This window comes from Fistularia commersonii, chromosome 27, assembly GCF_037954325.1.
Source record: "Fistularia commersonii isolate RoL2024-O1a breed Wild chromosome 27, RoL_Fcom_v1.0, whole genome shotgun sequence".
NCBI classification, from domain to species: domain Eukaryota; kingdom Metazoa; phylum Chordata; class Actinopteri; order Syngnathiformes; family Fistulariidae; genus Fistularia; species Fistularia commersonii.
In genome coordinates, this window is record NC_141310.1 from 2,815,934 (window position 1) to 2,828,451 (window position 12,518).

General features: G+C 43.2%; 2 protein-coding genes and 1 non-coding gene across 3 annotated transcripts in view; all 3 read left to right on the forward strand.

The window, feature by feature from the left end:
• The first annotated feature begins 1,188 nt into the window (after positions 1-1,188).
• Positions 1,189-5,758, forward strand: rpl13 (ribosomal protein L13). Its single transcript, XM_086175294.1, has 6 exons — positions 1,189-1,229; positions 1,681-1,798; positions 2,403-2,544; positions 4,074-4,247; positions 5,152-5,208; positions 5,559-5,758. The coding sequence occupies exons 2-6, from the start codon at positions 1,695-1,697 to the stop codon at positions 5,715-5,717; spliced, it is 636 nt and encodes a 211-aa protein (XP_086031420.1). The 5' UTR covers positions 1,189-1,229; positions 1,681-1,694; the 3' UTR covers positions 5,718-5,758.
• On the forward strand, positions 5,369-5,446 carry LOC147217771 (small nucleolar RNA MBII-202). Its single transcript, XR_015108902.1, has one exon. It is a non-coding gene; the product is annotated as a small nucleolar RNA MBII-202 (small nucleolar RNA).
• Positions 5,759-9,598: 3,840 nt separating the features above from the next.
• Positions 9,599-12,518, forward strand: part of cpne7 (copine VII) — a 30,213-nt gene continuing 27,293 nt past the window's right edge. The window contains exons 1-2 of the mRNA XM_086175295.1: positions 9,599-9,690; positions 11,045-11,277. Of these exons, the coding sequence (XP_086031421.1) occupies positions 11,104-11,277 (174 nt within the window). The 5' untranslated portion in view covers positions 9,599-9,690; positions 11,045-11,103. The remainder of the gene's footprint in view (positions 9,691-11,044; positions 11,278-12,518) is intronic.

Consider the following 12,518-nt stretch of genomic DNA (forward strand, 5'->3'; position numbering starts at 1 on the left):
TGCTTGTATGTGAGAACGGAGGTTTTTGAGACATGTGTTAGGGAGATTTGACTGCATGGTTACTGGTAATCTTTGTGAACCACTCAACATATAAACAGTAACAATATGAATTGTATCTTATTGGTATATCATCAACTACTCAGTACTATTAATAATGATATTGATATGGTGGGTTGACATCTAGTGGTCAATGAAGTAATTTTACCCTCCTATCGTAAAACTTTCCCAAAAGTATACCAAATGTTATATTATCTCTTATGAAAGAAATTGGTGTTGATGGAAGACTTAGGCCACCCACTTTGTTGAATAAGGAGTTCGGAATACAATCCCAAAAAGAATGATGATGCTCGATCCAGGATATCAACCAGTTCACCTTCAATGTCCCATTGTCCAAATCAGTCCAAATCAATCACTTTGAGTGATTTGATTGATCAATCAGCCCTCCTTCACTTGTTTCTTTCACCATATAAGTTTTGTTCAGATAACTGGGCTGTTCCTCCAGATAAAATTACAATTATTTGGTTAATAGATTTTCTGAGTTGATTTGCCATAGTAGTGGAATACACTGGGTATATGCATTTGGTTAAACATTTCATTTTGATCAAATATATTCGGCCTACTATTGATAAATCCCTTTTGAGCCATATATGTGATTAAGCTTTAAATATCCAAGTCTATTATTTCTGATTTAATAGGAACACTGCAGATTTCTTTCAGTGGTGAGTCATAAAGCGCAACAAGTTCACAACTAAGTTCAAATTTAATGCTGAAGCCTTGATTTGCATTCGAACATTTTTTGTCATTGAACTTATATAGTATAAACAGACAAACATGGCTAAATACAATCGAACATCAATGACATTAACAGACATAAGGAGACATAAGTATATCCGTTTTGTAGACAATTAACTGTAAAAAACTGTAAAACATTATATTATATTATATTATATTATATTATATTATATTATATTGTAAACCATCAAAATAAACAGCCAAAAAACTTTCTCAAACCAATCCTTGTAAAATAGAGATTTGTTACAATGCAGAACATGTCTATTATTTCAAACACAGGAAGTAGATGAGAAGTTGACGTCGTTCCCTCTTTGCGACAGTGAGCTTCTCTTTACGGCACCCCGACGAGTGCGCTCCCATTGGCTGCTTAATGCATAACCCACAATCCAACACATGACAACTTCCTTTTTCCTTTCGGCCATTTTCCTCCCTTGAAGGTATGTTAAAATTTCTCCACGGTTTTCACAACAATCTCCATTAATCCTTCGGATATCGGTTCTCTTTTCATACGCGTTTGACCTGTAACTCTAGTATACCACCTCACCTATTAAAGTCGCCAATTATTGATCGAGATTTTTTCTTGGAAATATTAAAACCATAGCAAATCGATCCCCGGTGCGCCTCTGTTCACTCTTCGTGTGATTACTTACTTGTTTATAGTTTGAATTCGTGTCACTTGTAGTTAGTGAGTGTAATTACTATTATTTTGCCAGTACGGTATATTCGATAGTTGAAAGCAGTTAAATATTAATTCATCCTTAAGGTGAATTTTCCCTGCTCAATGAAACGGCTAACCTGCTAGCTTAGCATGATAGCCATTGCTTCGAGAGACCAAATGCTTGCCGGCGTGACAGGCTTCTCATGCCTACAAATCGTGCTGTTTTGCAGGGAAGTAGGCAGCCATGGCCCCGAGCCGGAATGGAATGATCCTGAACCCTCACTTTCACAAAGACTGGCAGAAAAGGGTTCGCACTTGGTTCAACCAGCCAGCCAGGAAGATCCGCAGGTGAGTAACCTTGCTAGTAGACTCACGCGTTCATATTTTCAGTTGCTGAAGAAAGCTTGCCACTATGTAAATTCAAGAAACTACGATTTAGCAGTAATAACAATGTCAACGTAAGATTTTTCACCACGTCGAAAACTTGCGCAACAATAAATGTCGTAAACTCCGTAATCACCGTCCATTTAGTTGCCCCTCGTAACAATGTCCATTATGTTGTTGTTGAGCTCAGCTTTTTTCTGTTTAGTCTCCTGAATACGGGTGCATTATGACTGTATTCATGCATTTCACAGTAAATGCAGAGACCAGTTAACTGTAAACTTAGATCATCTCCTGTAACTTGTTTCTGAATGGAATAAACTGCTTTTGAGTTCAGATCAGAATCAAGGCTGCTTGTTTGTGACATTCTTTTCACCTAGACTGAAAATTAAAATACTGCTGAATATAAAGCTTAAACCAAATTCACCTTTCATGGTGATGAGGATTATGTTCTAAACCCTAAAGTGTTATATTAATTATAACTTGAATTGACTTGGGTTAAAGGATGCAGTAGAACTATGAAATACAGTGGTTTGTGCCAATTTTGACCCTTCTTGTTAATCTCTCTTAGGCGAAAGGCCCGCCAAGCGAAGGCCCGCCGCATTGCCCCCCGTCCTGTCGCTGGTCCATTGAGGCCTCAGGTCAGATGTCCAACCATCAGGTACCACACCAAAGTTCGTGCTGGACGTGGGTTCACGCTGGAAGAACTTAAGGTAATTGTAAATACACTGGTTAAGTTTATAGCACTCAGTGGAAAAAGGACAATTGAATCAAAATTTTCTCCCATTCTTTAGTGTAGTGTAATACTGCAATTCAATTGGTAAATACTTGATGGGGTGCTCCTGAAGCGCTTCTGTTTGTGCTTTCAAAACAGAAATGCTTAGAAATGAAAAGTGTGTCCAACCAAAGTAAATAACTAGCTGAGGACTCATTGCTCCTTCACTACGATATTTTGAGCCCTGGAGAATTGTACATGTTAGAATAGCTTTAAAAGTGGACCTCCTGCAATTTGGGTGATGGCAGTCCCTTGGGTGGCTGGTACCTTTCTCAACATTTCCTCTCTGTGGACAGAAACCATAAACTGAGAATTGATAGTGTAAATATTTGTGGGAAAATAATTCCTTTCTATAAGTCAGATGAGTGAGTTTACTCATCACTCGATCATCATAATGTATGGTTTTTCTTCAAAGGAGACAGTTGAAATAGTCCTTCAAGTAGTGAGACAAATTGAAAACCTTTTGGATACAAAGTTAAAAGATTTAACAGATCAATGTGCACTTTTAGTGCAAGGACTAAACTCGAGTACTAATTCTGTACCCACAGAAGCTGCTTGCAAACTTGCCCTAGGATCATTGATGTTTACTGCAAAATTCTAAATTTTGAATAAATATTTTAGTACTTATGTCAATTTCATATATTTTACTCCTATGAGTAATGCTGCGGACCGAATGACTACACGGAAAATGTGGAGGAAGACTATTATGATCCTTTTACATAGTTGAAACTGCATTTTGATTGCTCCCCAAGTTTCTCATGAGATCTTGAGCGAAACAAGTTTACTTCCTTAAGACAGTAACATTTAAGTCAGTACAACGAAATCTAAACTTTCTCCATATGAGAGGGTTGTGAAGTCAGTGTTTAGTCCAAGTATAATGCATTTCACTTACGAAAAGTGATTTCATGAAAGGGAATATGATGCGGCCAAAATCACATGTAGAGATGATTTGTTCAGTTGTAAGCATTGCATTATTTTTGTTAGGGATTCACTGCTAGCCTTTTACCAATGTGACGTTATGAATGGACCGAAACAATATCACTCCCATGAATCCCAGTTTCTCACACCTGTATAACCTAGAGAGAGAGAGAAAGTATTTCAGTCTGGTAAAAGGTTTTTAGAATACAAATTTAGAGAATTGATCAATGCATTTAATAGTTTTAATGGGTTTAATTTTATCACCCTGGAGTATGAGCTTTGTTAAAACCCAGGCTACATTTGTGTGTTAGAAAGCATTCAAACTAACAACTTAAGAGGGCGATTACCTGCTCGCAGTTTCCGAGTTTGTTTGCAATGTGTTTGCATTCACACCATATCTTTTGGAATCTGAATGCATCGACCCTTTCCCCCCTTGGTGCAGTTTTATAAATGAGATTGAAAAATATCTGTCATAAAATGACTGCTGTCTCACAGCTTAGAACACAAGGCATTTGTATTCTCATTCTCAATGTGTTCTCCACCTTGCAGGCGGCTGGCATCCACAAAAAGACAGCCCGCACCATTGGCATCTCCGTCGACCCTCGCCGTCGTAACAGGTCAACAGAATCTCTTCAGGCAAATGTGCAGCGCCTGAAAGAGTACCGCTCTAAGCTCATCCTGTTCCCCAGGAAGGCTTCTGCCCCCAAGAAGGGAGACAGCACTGTAAGTGTTGTTTGGGCATTCTTTTTTTTCCTCGATGAATTAAGGCAGCCTGTCCGTTTTATAATATTGCATTTTATTTGATGCTGCCTTTATTGACACTCAAGGTCACTTTAGACTTGCGCATACAAAGACCACAATCTTTTATTACAGAATACGTTGACTGAATTCCATGTTTATTTTCAGCCTGCCTTGTTAATTGAGTACAGTAATGTAAATTTGAATATGGGCTTTGAGCTACATTGTTTCAGGCAGGTGAGGTCAAACAGCAGGCCAGGTCTGGAACGCTACATCGTGCATAACGGTTAAAAATTCATGGCAGAGGAGATAGGAAAAAAAAAACAGAAATGCTCAGCCACGTGACAGTGGCTAAACAGTTCTGATTTTTCAACTCATTTCGATATCTGTGTTATTCAAGTGATAAGACAAAACACAGTGTTTGGGGGGTGTGGGGATCAGTAAGGGTCTTAGATTCAACACTACTCAAACATTCACAAGTTCATTAGTGTCACCAGCAGTATTCTGAACTCCCGTGTCTAAAATGTTTCAGCTCCCTTATTTGTTTTGGCCGCTGGTAATTCAGACCAACTTAAAGGGCTGTTTCTAGAAAGTTTGTTAACTTGACCTTGATAATACGTTTACAATTTCTCCATTCAAAGTATATCTGACAGCCAGCCCTTATCTCTGTGTCTGTTTGCCATCCAAACAAATGACACATCCCAAAAGAGGTTGTGGACGCATTGTGATCAAACATGTCAGTCAAGTCAACTTGTTGTGTCAAAATGTATAATTGATGAGCTTTAATCAGCACCTTATTTCCTTTGACGCTGAGCTTACATTTTTGTGTTGGTCCCATCTCGCCCACCTGCCCCATTAAGAAGGATTATATTTATTTGCTTTTTTTCAGGAGGAGGAACTGAAGATGGCCACTCAGCTGAATGGACCTGTCATGCCCATCAAAATTGTAAGTTGCAATTTCCACAGGGTTTTGCTTTCGATTAAAATCTCCCATTAAGAAGTTGATGCAATTAATTCATTTCAATAAGTTTAAATCCTCAAGTAGTTATGGTTTTAGCATAGCATCTACATGTGTGGTTCCAGCCTGTCTAGGCTAGCAGTCAGATGATGACAAATCTCCGGAATCTCTGAATTTCTGAGATGACAGCCTTGAACCCCTTTTCTGATGACTGCTCTATAGTAAAGTTAAAGAATTACAAATGATACCGGTTTTATAATAATGATCAGTAAACATCCATCTAGGGAAATTTTGGAATCGGACTTGACTGACACGCTGTCAACTTTGTTTTTTCCTAGATTCACAAAGGTGAAAAAGCCCGAGTTATCTCAGAAGATGAGAAGAACTTCAAGGCCTTTGCCAGCTTACGTATGGCCCGGGCCAATGCTCGTCTGTTTGGCATCCGCGCCAAGAGAGCCAAGGAGGCTGCCGAGCAGGACGTGGAGAAGAAAAAGTAGTTTCTCTGGAACTTTGCAAAATAAAGTGTTCATCAGTTCAATGTGTCTGTCTTTTTTGAGGTCCTGTTGTTTGGATGGCCTTGCGGATCTTGTAAAGAATAGACCCAAACTACAACTTGGACAAAAGCTCTGTCCTAAGTATTAATGCACAAAAGTGCCATTCATCTCAGGTCAGAAAGTATACCCCTAGGCTTCTGCAGCTTGATATTTGCTTTTTGTTAAAACAGAAGTGGTATTTTGATGGGGGTGTGAAGTAGCAAATGCTCCCACTGGGAAGGTTTCTGCTTTCACCACAGAACTAAAGAAAAACCCCAAGGACGCCAGGGAACATTTATAAAACTCAATGTGCAAAATACTACAAACATTGCAAGAACTATCAGCAGTATTCTGAAATTGTAAGAAGCAGTGTGGAGCCGGGTTCTTACAACCTTAGGCTGTCATGTAGTTGATTTTAGAGGGCTAGATGCCCGCCCACATAGTCACCAGTTAGAGGTACAATGATGGAAACTCAATGTCTTGATGGAGTGACTTAGCACTCCCATCAGTAGATGGCACTACAAACACAGCAACAAGTCAGCAGCTGCAGATGGCTGGATGTGACACATGAGGCTCCTGGCAAACAATTAAACTGGCACTGGATCAGTGAAGCAGCTGTAATCAGGTGTGAGAATGTGACACAGGTTCAAGTGAACTTAAAGTCAAGGTTGTTCTGCTCAGCAAGACCGGAGCGTAAATGAAAGCAACGAAGACAAACACGTCTGGGAAGTGGAAGAAATTCAAACATAATGGACCACTTTAACCAGAGCTCACCTGCAGCATGTTAATGCGCGGGCAACGCCGCAAACACAACCCCGGAGACAGCAAGGTCACCGGGAATGGAAAACAAGGAGCGATCTCACAGAGGCGGAGCGGTTTTACACCTGCCGCCTGAAGGAGGGCAAAGTTGAATTTTAATGTTGATGCAGGGAGATACCTGCTGGCAAGCATGGAGCAGAGTGGGCTGCGTATGTAAAACATCGCTATGACAACTGGGCATCTGGGATGGTTACAATACGCTGTTGAGTTCTGATAACGGTTGAATTGAAGAGGGAAAAGGGCTTCATCTTAAGTATATTGCTATTAAAAACGCTTGTTTTCCAAAGAGCAAACCTAATTCAAACACGGTGAAGCAAATGAGTCAACGCTCACATCCAATTTGTAAAACATTATTGAAAAGGCTTTGGACAGTCCTGTCTACACTCAGCACAGGTTATGTAAAATTAAATTAATTAAAATTGATTTTCAGGAACTACCAATGTGACCGGTTTGAAAATAATATAAATAGCCTTCAGGAATAAAATAGGGACTCTAAACATGATCTTGTTTCTCCAATAGAGGAACAGCTTTTTAACACCCTTACAGATCATCGTTTACGGTTCCAAATGACGTGACGTGTGCACGTTATTTTTCCTCATGCTCCCTGCAACTTCCCCTTCTCTCTCCGGTGTCCTTGCCCCTCCTGGCTCCGGCCATGGAGTCTCTTCCATAGATCCAACATTGATCAATAAATTGCATGTGTGCAATAACTGTACCCACGGTGTATCGGATTCACACTCACTCTTCATGGAAGGGAAGCAAAATGTGTTTGACCACGGCGTTTGTAGGTCAGTGAAACACACAGAGTGATGCAAGGAGAATTGTGAAGATAATGTTTCTTTTCGATGAGGTGTCATTCAGCACCGAGTGAAACACAAGCTCTGTGATTGATTACCATTTAGATCCTGGCGGCACGAAATAGACGAGAATGGCAGAAACCCGGAGCTCTGTGGTAGACGTTTGGCCCAGCACAGATGACATCAGGAAACCATGAAATATATTGATAAATTGTCTGATATTGGAGATCTTGTCCCATTAGAGCTACTCCCAGCACACAAGACTGACGGAAGGGCTAAAACAAGCAGATACGACACTTTAACCTGTAGAATTTGAGATCTGAAGTCGACAAGCTGTGGCCAGTCGCCAAAATCCATAGTGTGGCGTTACAGGTCCTGGCGATGATCTCACAAGCTACGCCTAAGGTCTACACTGCAGATGAATGTACAACAAACGGATCAAATCTCTTGTATTTAAATCATACTGATGAATCTGTGAAGGAGCTGAACGCCAAATCGCCATAGCGATTAACCCCGGGGGAGTAGATTCCAAACCTAACCTTTGACTTTCGCTGGTGTGAGGCCACAGCGCGGCGTTGCACAAAACCGTTGGCACCGTGCCGGTCACACGTTGCGAGGCAACACAAAAAGTGAATGCTTTTTGAATGCTATTTGGGTTACAGCGCGGGCCATGTGGTCAGCAGCAGTGACGATGGGGGAGGGGGAGGGGGGTGAGGGTGTGGGGTATCTGACTAACTAATCCATGTGTAAATACAGAGAACATCCTGTGAGGAGCCGAATAGACGGCCGCAGCTGGGCCGTGTTTGGAGGCAGGGCTCAGGTGTGCGCCCCTGAGCACGCTCTCCGACCCACGAGGGTGAAGAACTGCGAGAAAAGGAGAGCTGAGAGTAGGTGACGGCTGCGCCTGGGTTTAATGCACAAATCCATGCGCGTCACCAAATCCAAGCATACACATCGTTTGCAAAGGTGTCATAAACAAAAAGGATGTCGAGTCGGAAAACGTCACAAGAGTCTTGAAGCCCCTAAAAGAATCTTGCCTTGCCTATCTGACATTGAAAACAAGATATGCAGCAAAGCTCTGATGAGAAAAAAAGAAAAAGTTCTTTCTGAGTGAAGGACACTGATTTATTAGATTTCAGAGACTGCTTGGGAGGAAATAAAAATAAACGTCACAACGGATGAAATCATGCAGCTGCTTGATGGGAAACAGCACTGCGGGAAAAGAAAATACTTCAAATTAACCTTTTGCCGTCTGTTTTTTATCGCTAATTGTATTCGGGCAAATTTCTAAACAGCCAACCCCCTGTTGTGTACATGTATTTCAGGGAATCAAACCCTGTTTCAGAGAGAGCTGCTGTTCTGTCGATCGATAAGCATAACACAATGTCTGGAAACACAATCATGGTTGAGATACATTTGTGGGCGGATTCGAAGGATTCAAGTCCGACGGCTGTGTGTGAACATTACCCGGTGGGAGGTCCACACGGTAATAAGGGGCACTGCCAGCTGTCCTTGTCTGGGAACACCCTGACCCGGGTTGGCCTCTTCAACTGAGCATCTAGACGACCGAAAACACCCATCTGACCCACAGATACGGTAACAGTGATGCCTCAAAGGAAGAGGAGAAGTGCTGGGGATTTTATTTCTTGGGTTTATTTTAGTTTATCATCAACATCATCATCATCATCATCATCATCATCATCATCATCATCATCATCATCCCCGCATTAATATTGATATTATTATCATTATTATTATTGTTATTGGTTTTGTTGTTGTTGTTATATGACAAAAGATACAATAATATATGTATATATGATATGATAGGATCTTCTTTATATTTGATGTTTGTTTTGGTAATCGCCATTATTGTTATATGACGCTGGCGATGGTGATGACAGTGATAATGACAACAACAAAAACAACAAATTAAACGACAACAACAACAACAACACAATAATAATAATAGTAATAATAATAATAATAATAACAATAATAATAATAATAACAATAATGTTATCATTATCGTCTATGGGGATTTGTTTGAGAATAAATCCTTTGTTTTCTAAATTTGCAGATCATGTTGTCTTCCTGCCGGGTGCGTCGTTTTGTTTTTATTTATTTCTCCGAGTCAATGATGGACTCGTCGGAGGAGCAGCCCAGCCTGACATCAGCAGCTGGACAGAAGCTCCGCCCCCCGTCCCCACCCAGCCAATGGGGTTCAGCGGGGGAGAAGGGGGCGTGGCCAGGGGGGGTCAACCAAGCTGTGTGTAATGGGAGCGGATTAAACTCGTGTGGTAAAGAGTAAAGAACACCGACAGGTAGGAAGTGACGGTTTCGGGTTCGACTCGGGAGTTGCGATATGTCTGATGAGAAAACGACGAGCGGGTGTTTTTCGATCGACTCCAGAATGATTGGAATTTAGTGACTGATTGATTGATTGATTGGTTGATTGTGGTTTATCGCGACTGAGATTATGTGTCCATCCAGAGTTGAGACGTCCTCCGAGGGCGCGGAGCGGCTCCTTCATTAAGTTCTCGGACCGAACCGGTTCGGTTCGGACCGACGTGCTGCCCCCCTCCTCCTCCTCCCCACTTTGTTGCCGCTGTTTGGGGTTTCTTTTCAAATCCGATAAATGATTGATCTGGCAGCGCCCGGAGCTCCGCGGTTCAAGTTCAGCAGGCGTCCGGGCTGCGGGCTCTGACGGCGGCGGACCCGCGGGCGCTGTCCCCGGTCCTGAAAACACCTACCGGGGGAACTTGTTTCTCCGAATCATGCCGTGCGACGGTTCGATTCCCGATTCTTCTATGTCGTGCCAAATATCACTGTCTGATTCTGTTTTTACCCCTACATGCTCACAAAGTGAATGAATGCCCAACAGATATGTGTTTGTGTGTTGCGTTCAAGTCCCCATTGGCAGTTTTTCGACCTCTACCAGTTTCCCCAGTCGTGTGAAAATGAAGAAAAATTGTCCCAGAAACTCCTCTCTTATTCATTTTGTTTATTCATGTATTCATATTCATGTCCCCCCACCCCCTCCAGAGAAGACAAACAATGAAACACCCATTTTCTGCTGCATTTTTGCTCCACATTCTGCTGTAACCTTTGTATGATCAATCTGATGCTGAAAGTGTGGATTCTTCCCCTTCGCCCAGTTCAAGTGGCTCCACCCCAGCTTTTCCTCTTGCATGGTTAATGAGGCAGAAGTAGCCGTTTCGTGTTCCGACTTCTCAGAATATTGATGCAACAATTGGCAAGGCAGTCGATCGCGGGGATAATCGATACCAGCATCTCTTATAAAGCCCGAGCTCTCAGCCCTCAGCTCATCCTCGCAGAGGAAAGTCACAGCTGCGTTTGCTGTCCCTCCGACCGACGAAACAGGCGCTGAAAACGATCCTGAGAAAAGAGTAGGGCCCTTCCCCGCTCACCCTCACCCCCATGCCCTCCCCATCAAACGGCTATTCAGGGATCCGATCGAGGCTCCTAACATTACAACTCCACCGCCTTCACGTCCCATTACTCCCATTACCGGGCTGAGGTGATCCCTCAGAAGATTAGGGGATCAGAGGGTAACTTCATCCCAGCGTTGCTCCCCTGAGATCTCGACATCTGCTGGTAATATTCCCACGGGTGAGCCGCGTCTTTGACCGAACCCTCCCTCCCTCCCTCCATCAGAGTTGTCCCAAAACCCCACCGCCTTGCTAGTTGGCAGCTCCTCTCGCCCCCGAGCCAGAATGAATGATCTCCAGGAGGCCACCTCCCCAGCGACCAGCGTCGGCGGTCCAGCCACCTGCGTCTCAAAAGTGGAGCTGCGCGTGTCCTGCAAGGCTCTGCTGGACCGGGACACGCTGAACAAGTCGGACCCCTGCGTAATCCTCATGGTGCAGATGAACGGACAGTGGACGGAGGTGAGCCCTTTCCTTTAAGTCGGTCTGATGAATTAAAAAAAAAAACATGTGCCATCTTTTATCTCACCCCCCATTAACCTCTCATATTTTCCTATCCAAAGGCATGGCAATTCACACACACACACACACACACACACACACACACACACACACACACACCCACCAAAGTATTGTGTACTGAAATGGACTGCAGCTGGATGGCACTGAGAGTTTTAGTTTCCTAAAAACATTTTTATTTAGTTTCATGAAGTTGGGATTTTATCACTCTTGACATACTGAGCATGCACACGTGTGTGTGTGTGTGTGTGTGTGTGTGTTTGTGTGTGGAGGGGGGTTGGCTAAATGCTGCATGCATTGGCAAAATACGAGAAAACATTGCCTGTCCAGCCGGTTCCATAAACCCCCTCCCTTCCTGAGTGTGTCGTCCATCCTGCAGGCATCTTCCTTGCCAGGGGATGCCTATATGTGTGTGTGTGTGTGTGTGTATGTGTGTGTGTGTATATATATGTGCGTGCACTGTACATTCTGCTGGTCAAACCACACAAACAGTACATTTTTGGCGCCAGCATCAGCAGCTGGGAGTGTTTACTTACTGGGAAGGGTCCCAGCTGGAGGCAGAGCGCAGGAGGCGGCGCTGTTGTGTTTTAGTCCAAAACATCGGTATCAATTAAGGAGGGCGTGCATGAGGATGCGATTTCAATTTAGTGGATCATTTGACAACCGGCAGGAAATGATAAATAATCATTAAAAAGAACCGCCAGTCTTCCTGTCGATCCTTCTTCTATCACTCTATCTATTGATCAGTCTTTCCAATCATCTTTTATCTGATTAGCTGCTGTGTTGTCGTATTATACACCACTTTGGACCGGGTCGCTCTCGCTCCTTCCGTTAATCGGCAGCTGTATCGATTCGATTGATCCATCATCACTATCTCCAGCCCCTGAAGGTTAACCGTGACGCCACACACCGTGCCTCTGCCTCCGTCGCCTCTCCTCGTTCAGCCCCTGACTTCCACCTGAAAAAAGAAAGGCGCAATTTGACTGATCCACTGCAGTCGAATCCGCCGCTACCAGGAGGCACTCGCGTCGCTCGGCAAACTGTTTTCTTACGTCAACAGCTGAGTAAGAGGCCGAGCCCACCCACGTCACCGTAGCCGTCTTTCTCTCTGAGCTCACACAAGTGCCCCTTCTTCATCACTGTTTCGAGGGAAAGGTTTGACCATTCGACGGTCTCTCCCGCTG

What these genes read in the sequence shown, in the direction of transcription:
- rpl13 (XM_086175294.1), top strand. Translation starts at nt 1,695, where the DNA reads ATGGCCCCGAGCCGGAATGGAATGATCCTGAACCCTCACTTTCACAAA. An exon ending in TCACGCTGGAAGAACTTAAG is followed by an intron (nt 2,545 to 4,073) that starts GTAATTGTAAAT and finishes TCCACCTTGCAG; the next exon opens with GCGGCTGGCATCCACAAAAA. An exon ending in CCAAGAAGGGAGACAGCACT is followed by an intron (nt 4,248 to 5,151) that starts GTAAGTGTTGTT and finishes GCTTTTTTTCAG; the next exon opens with GAGGAGGAACTGAAGATGGC.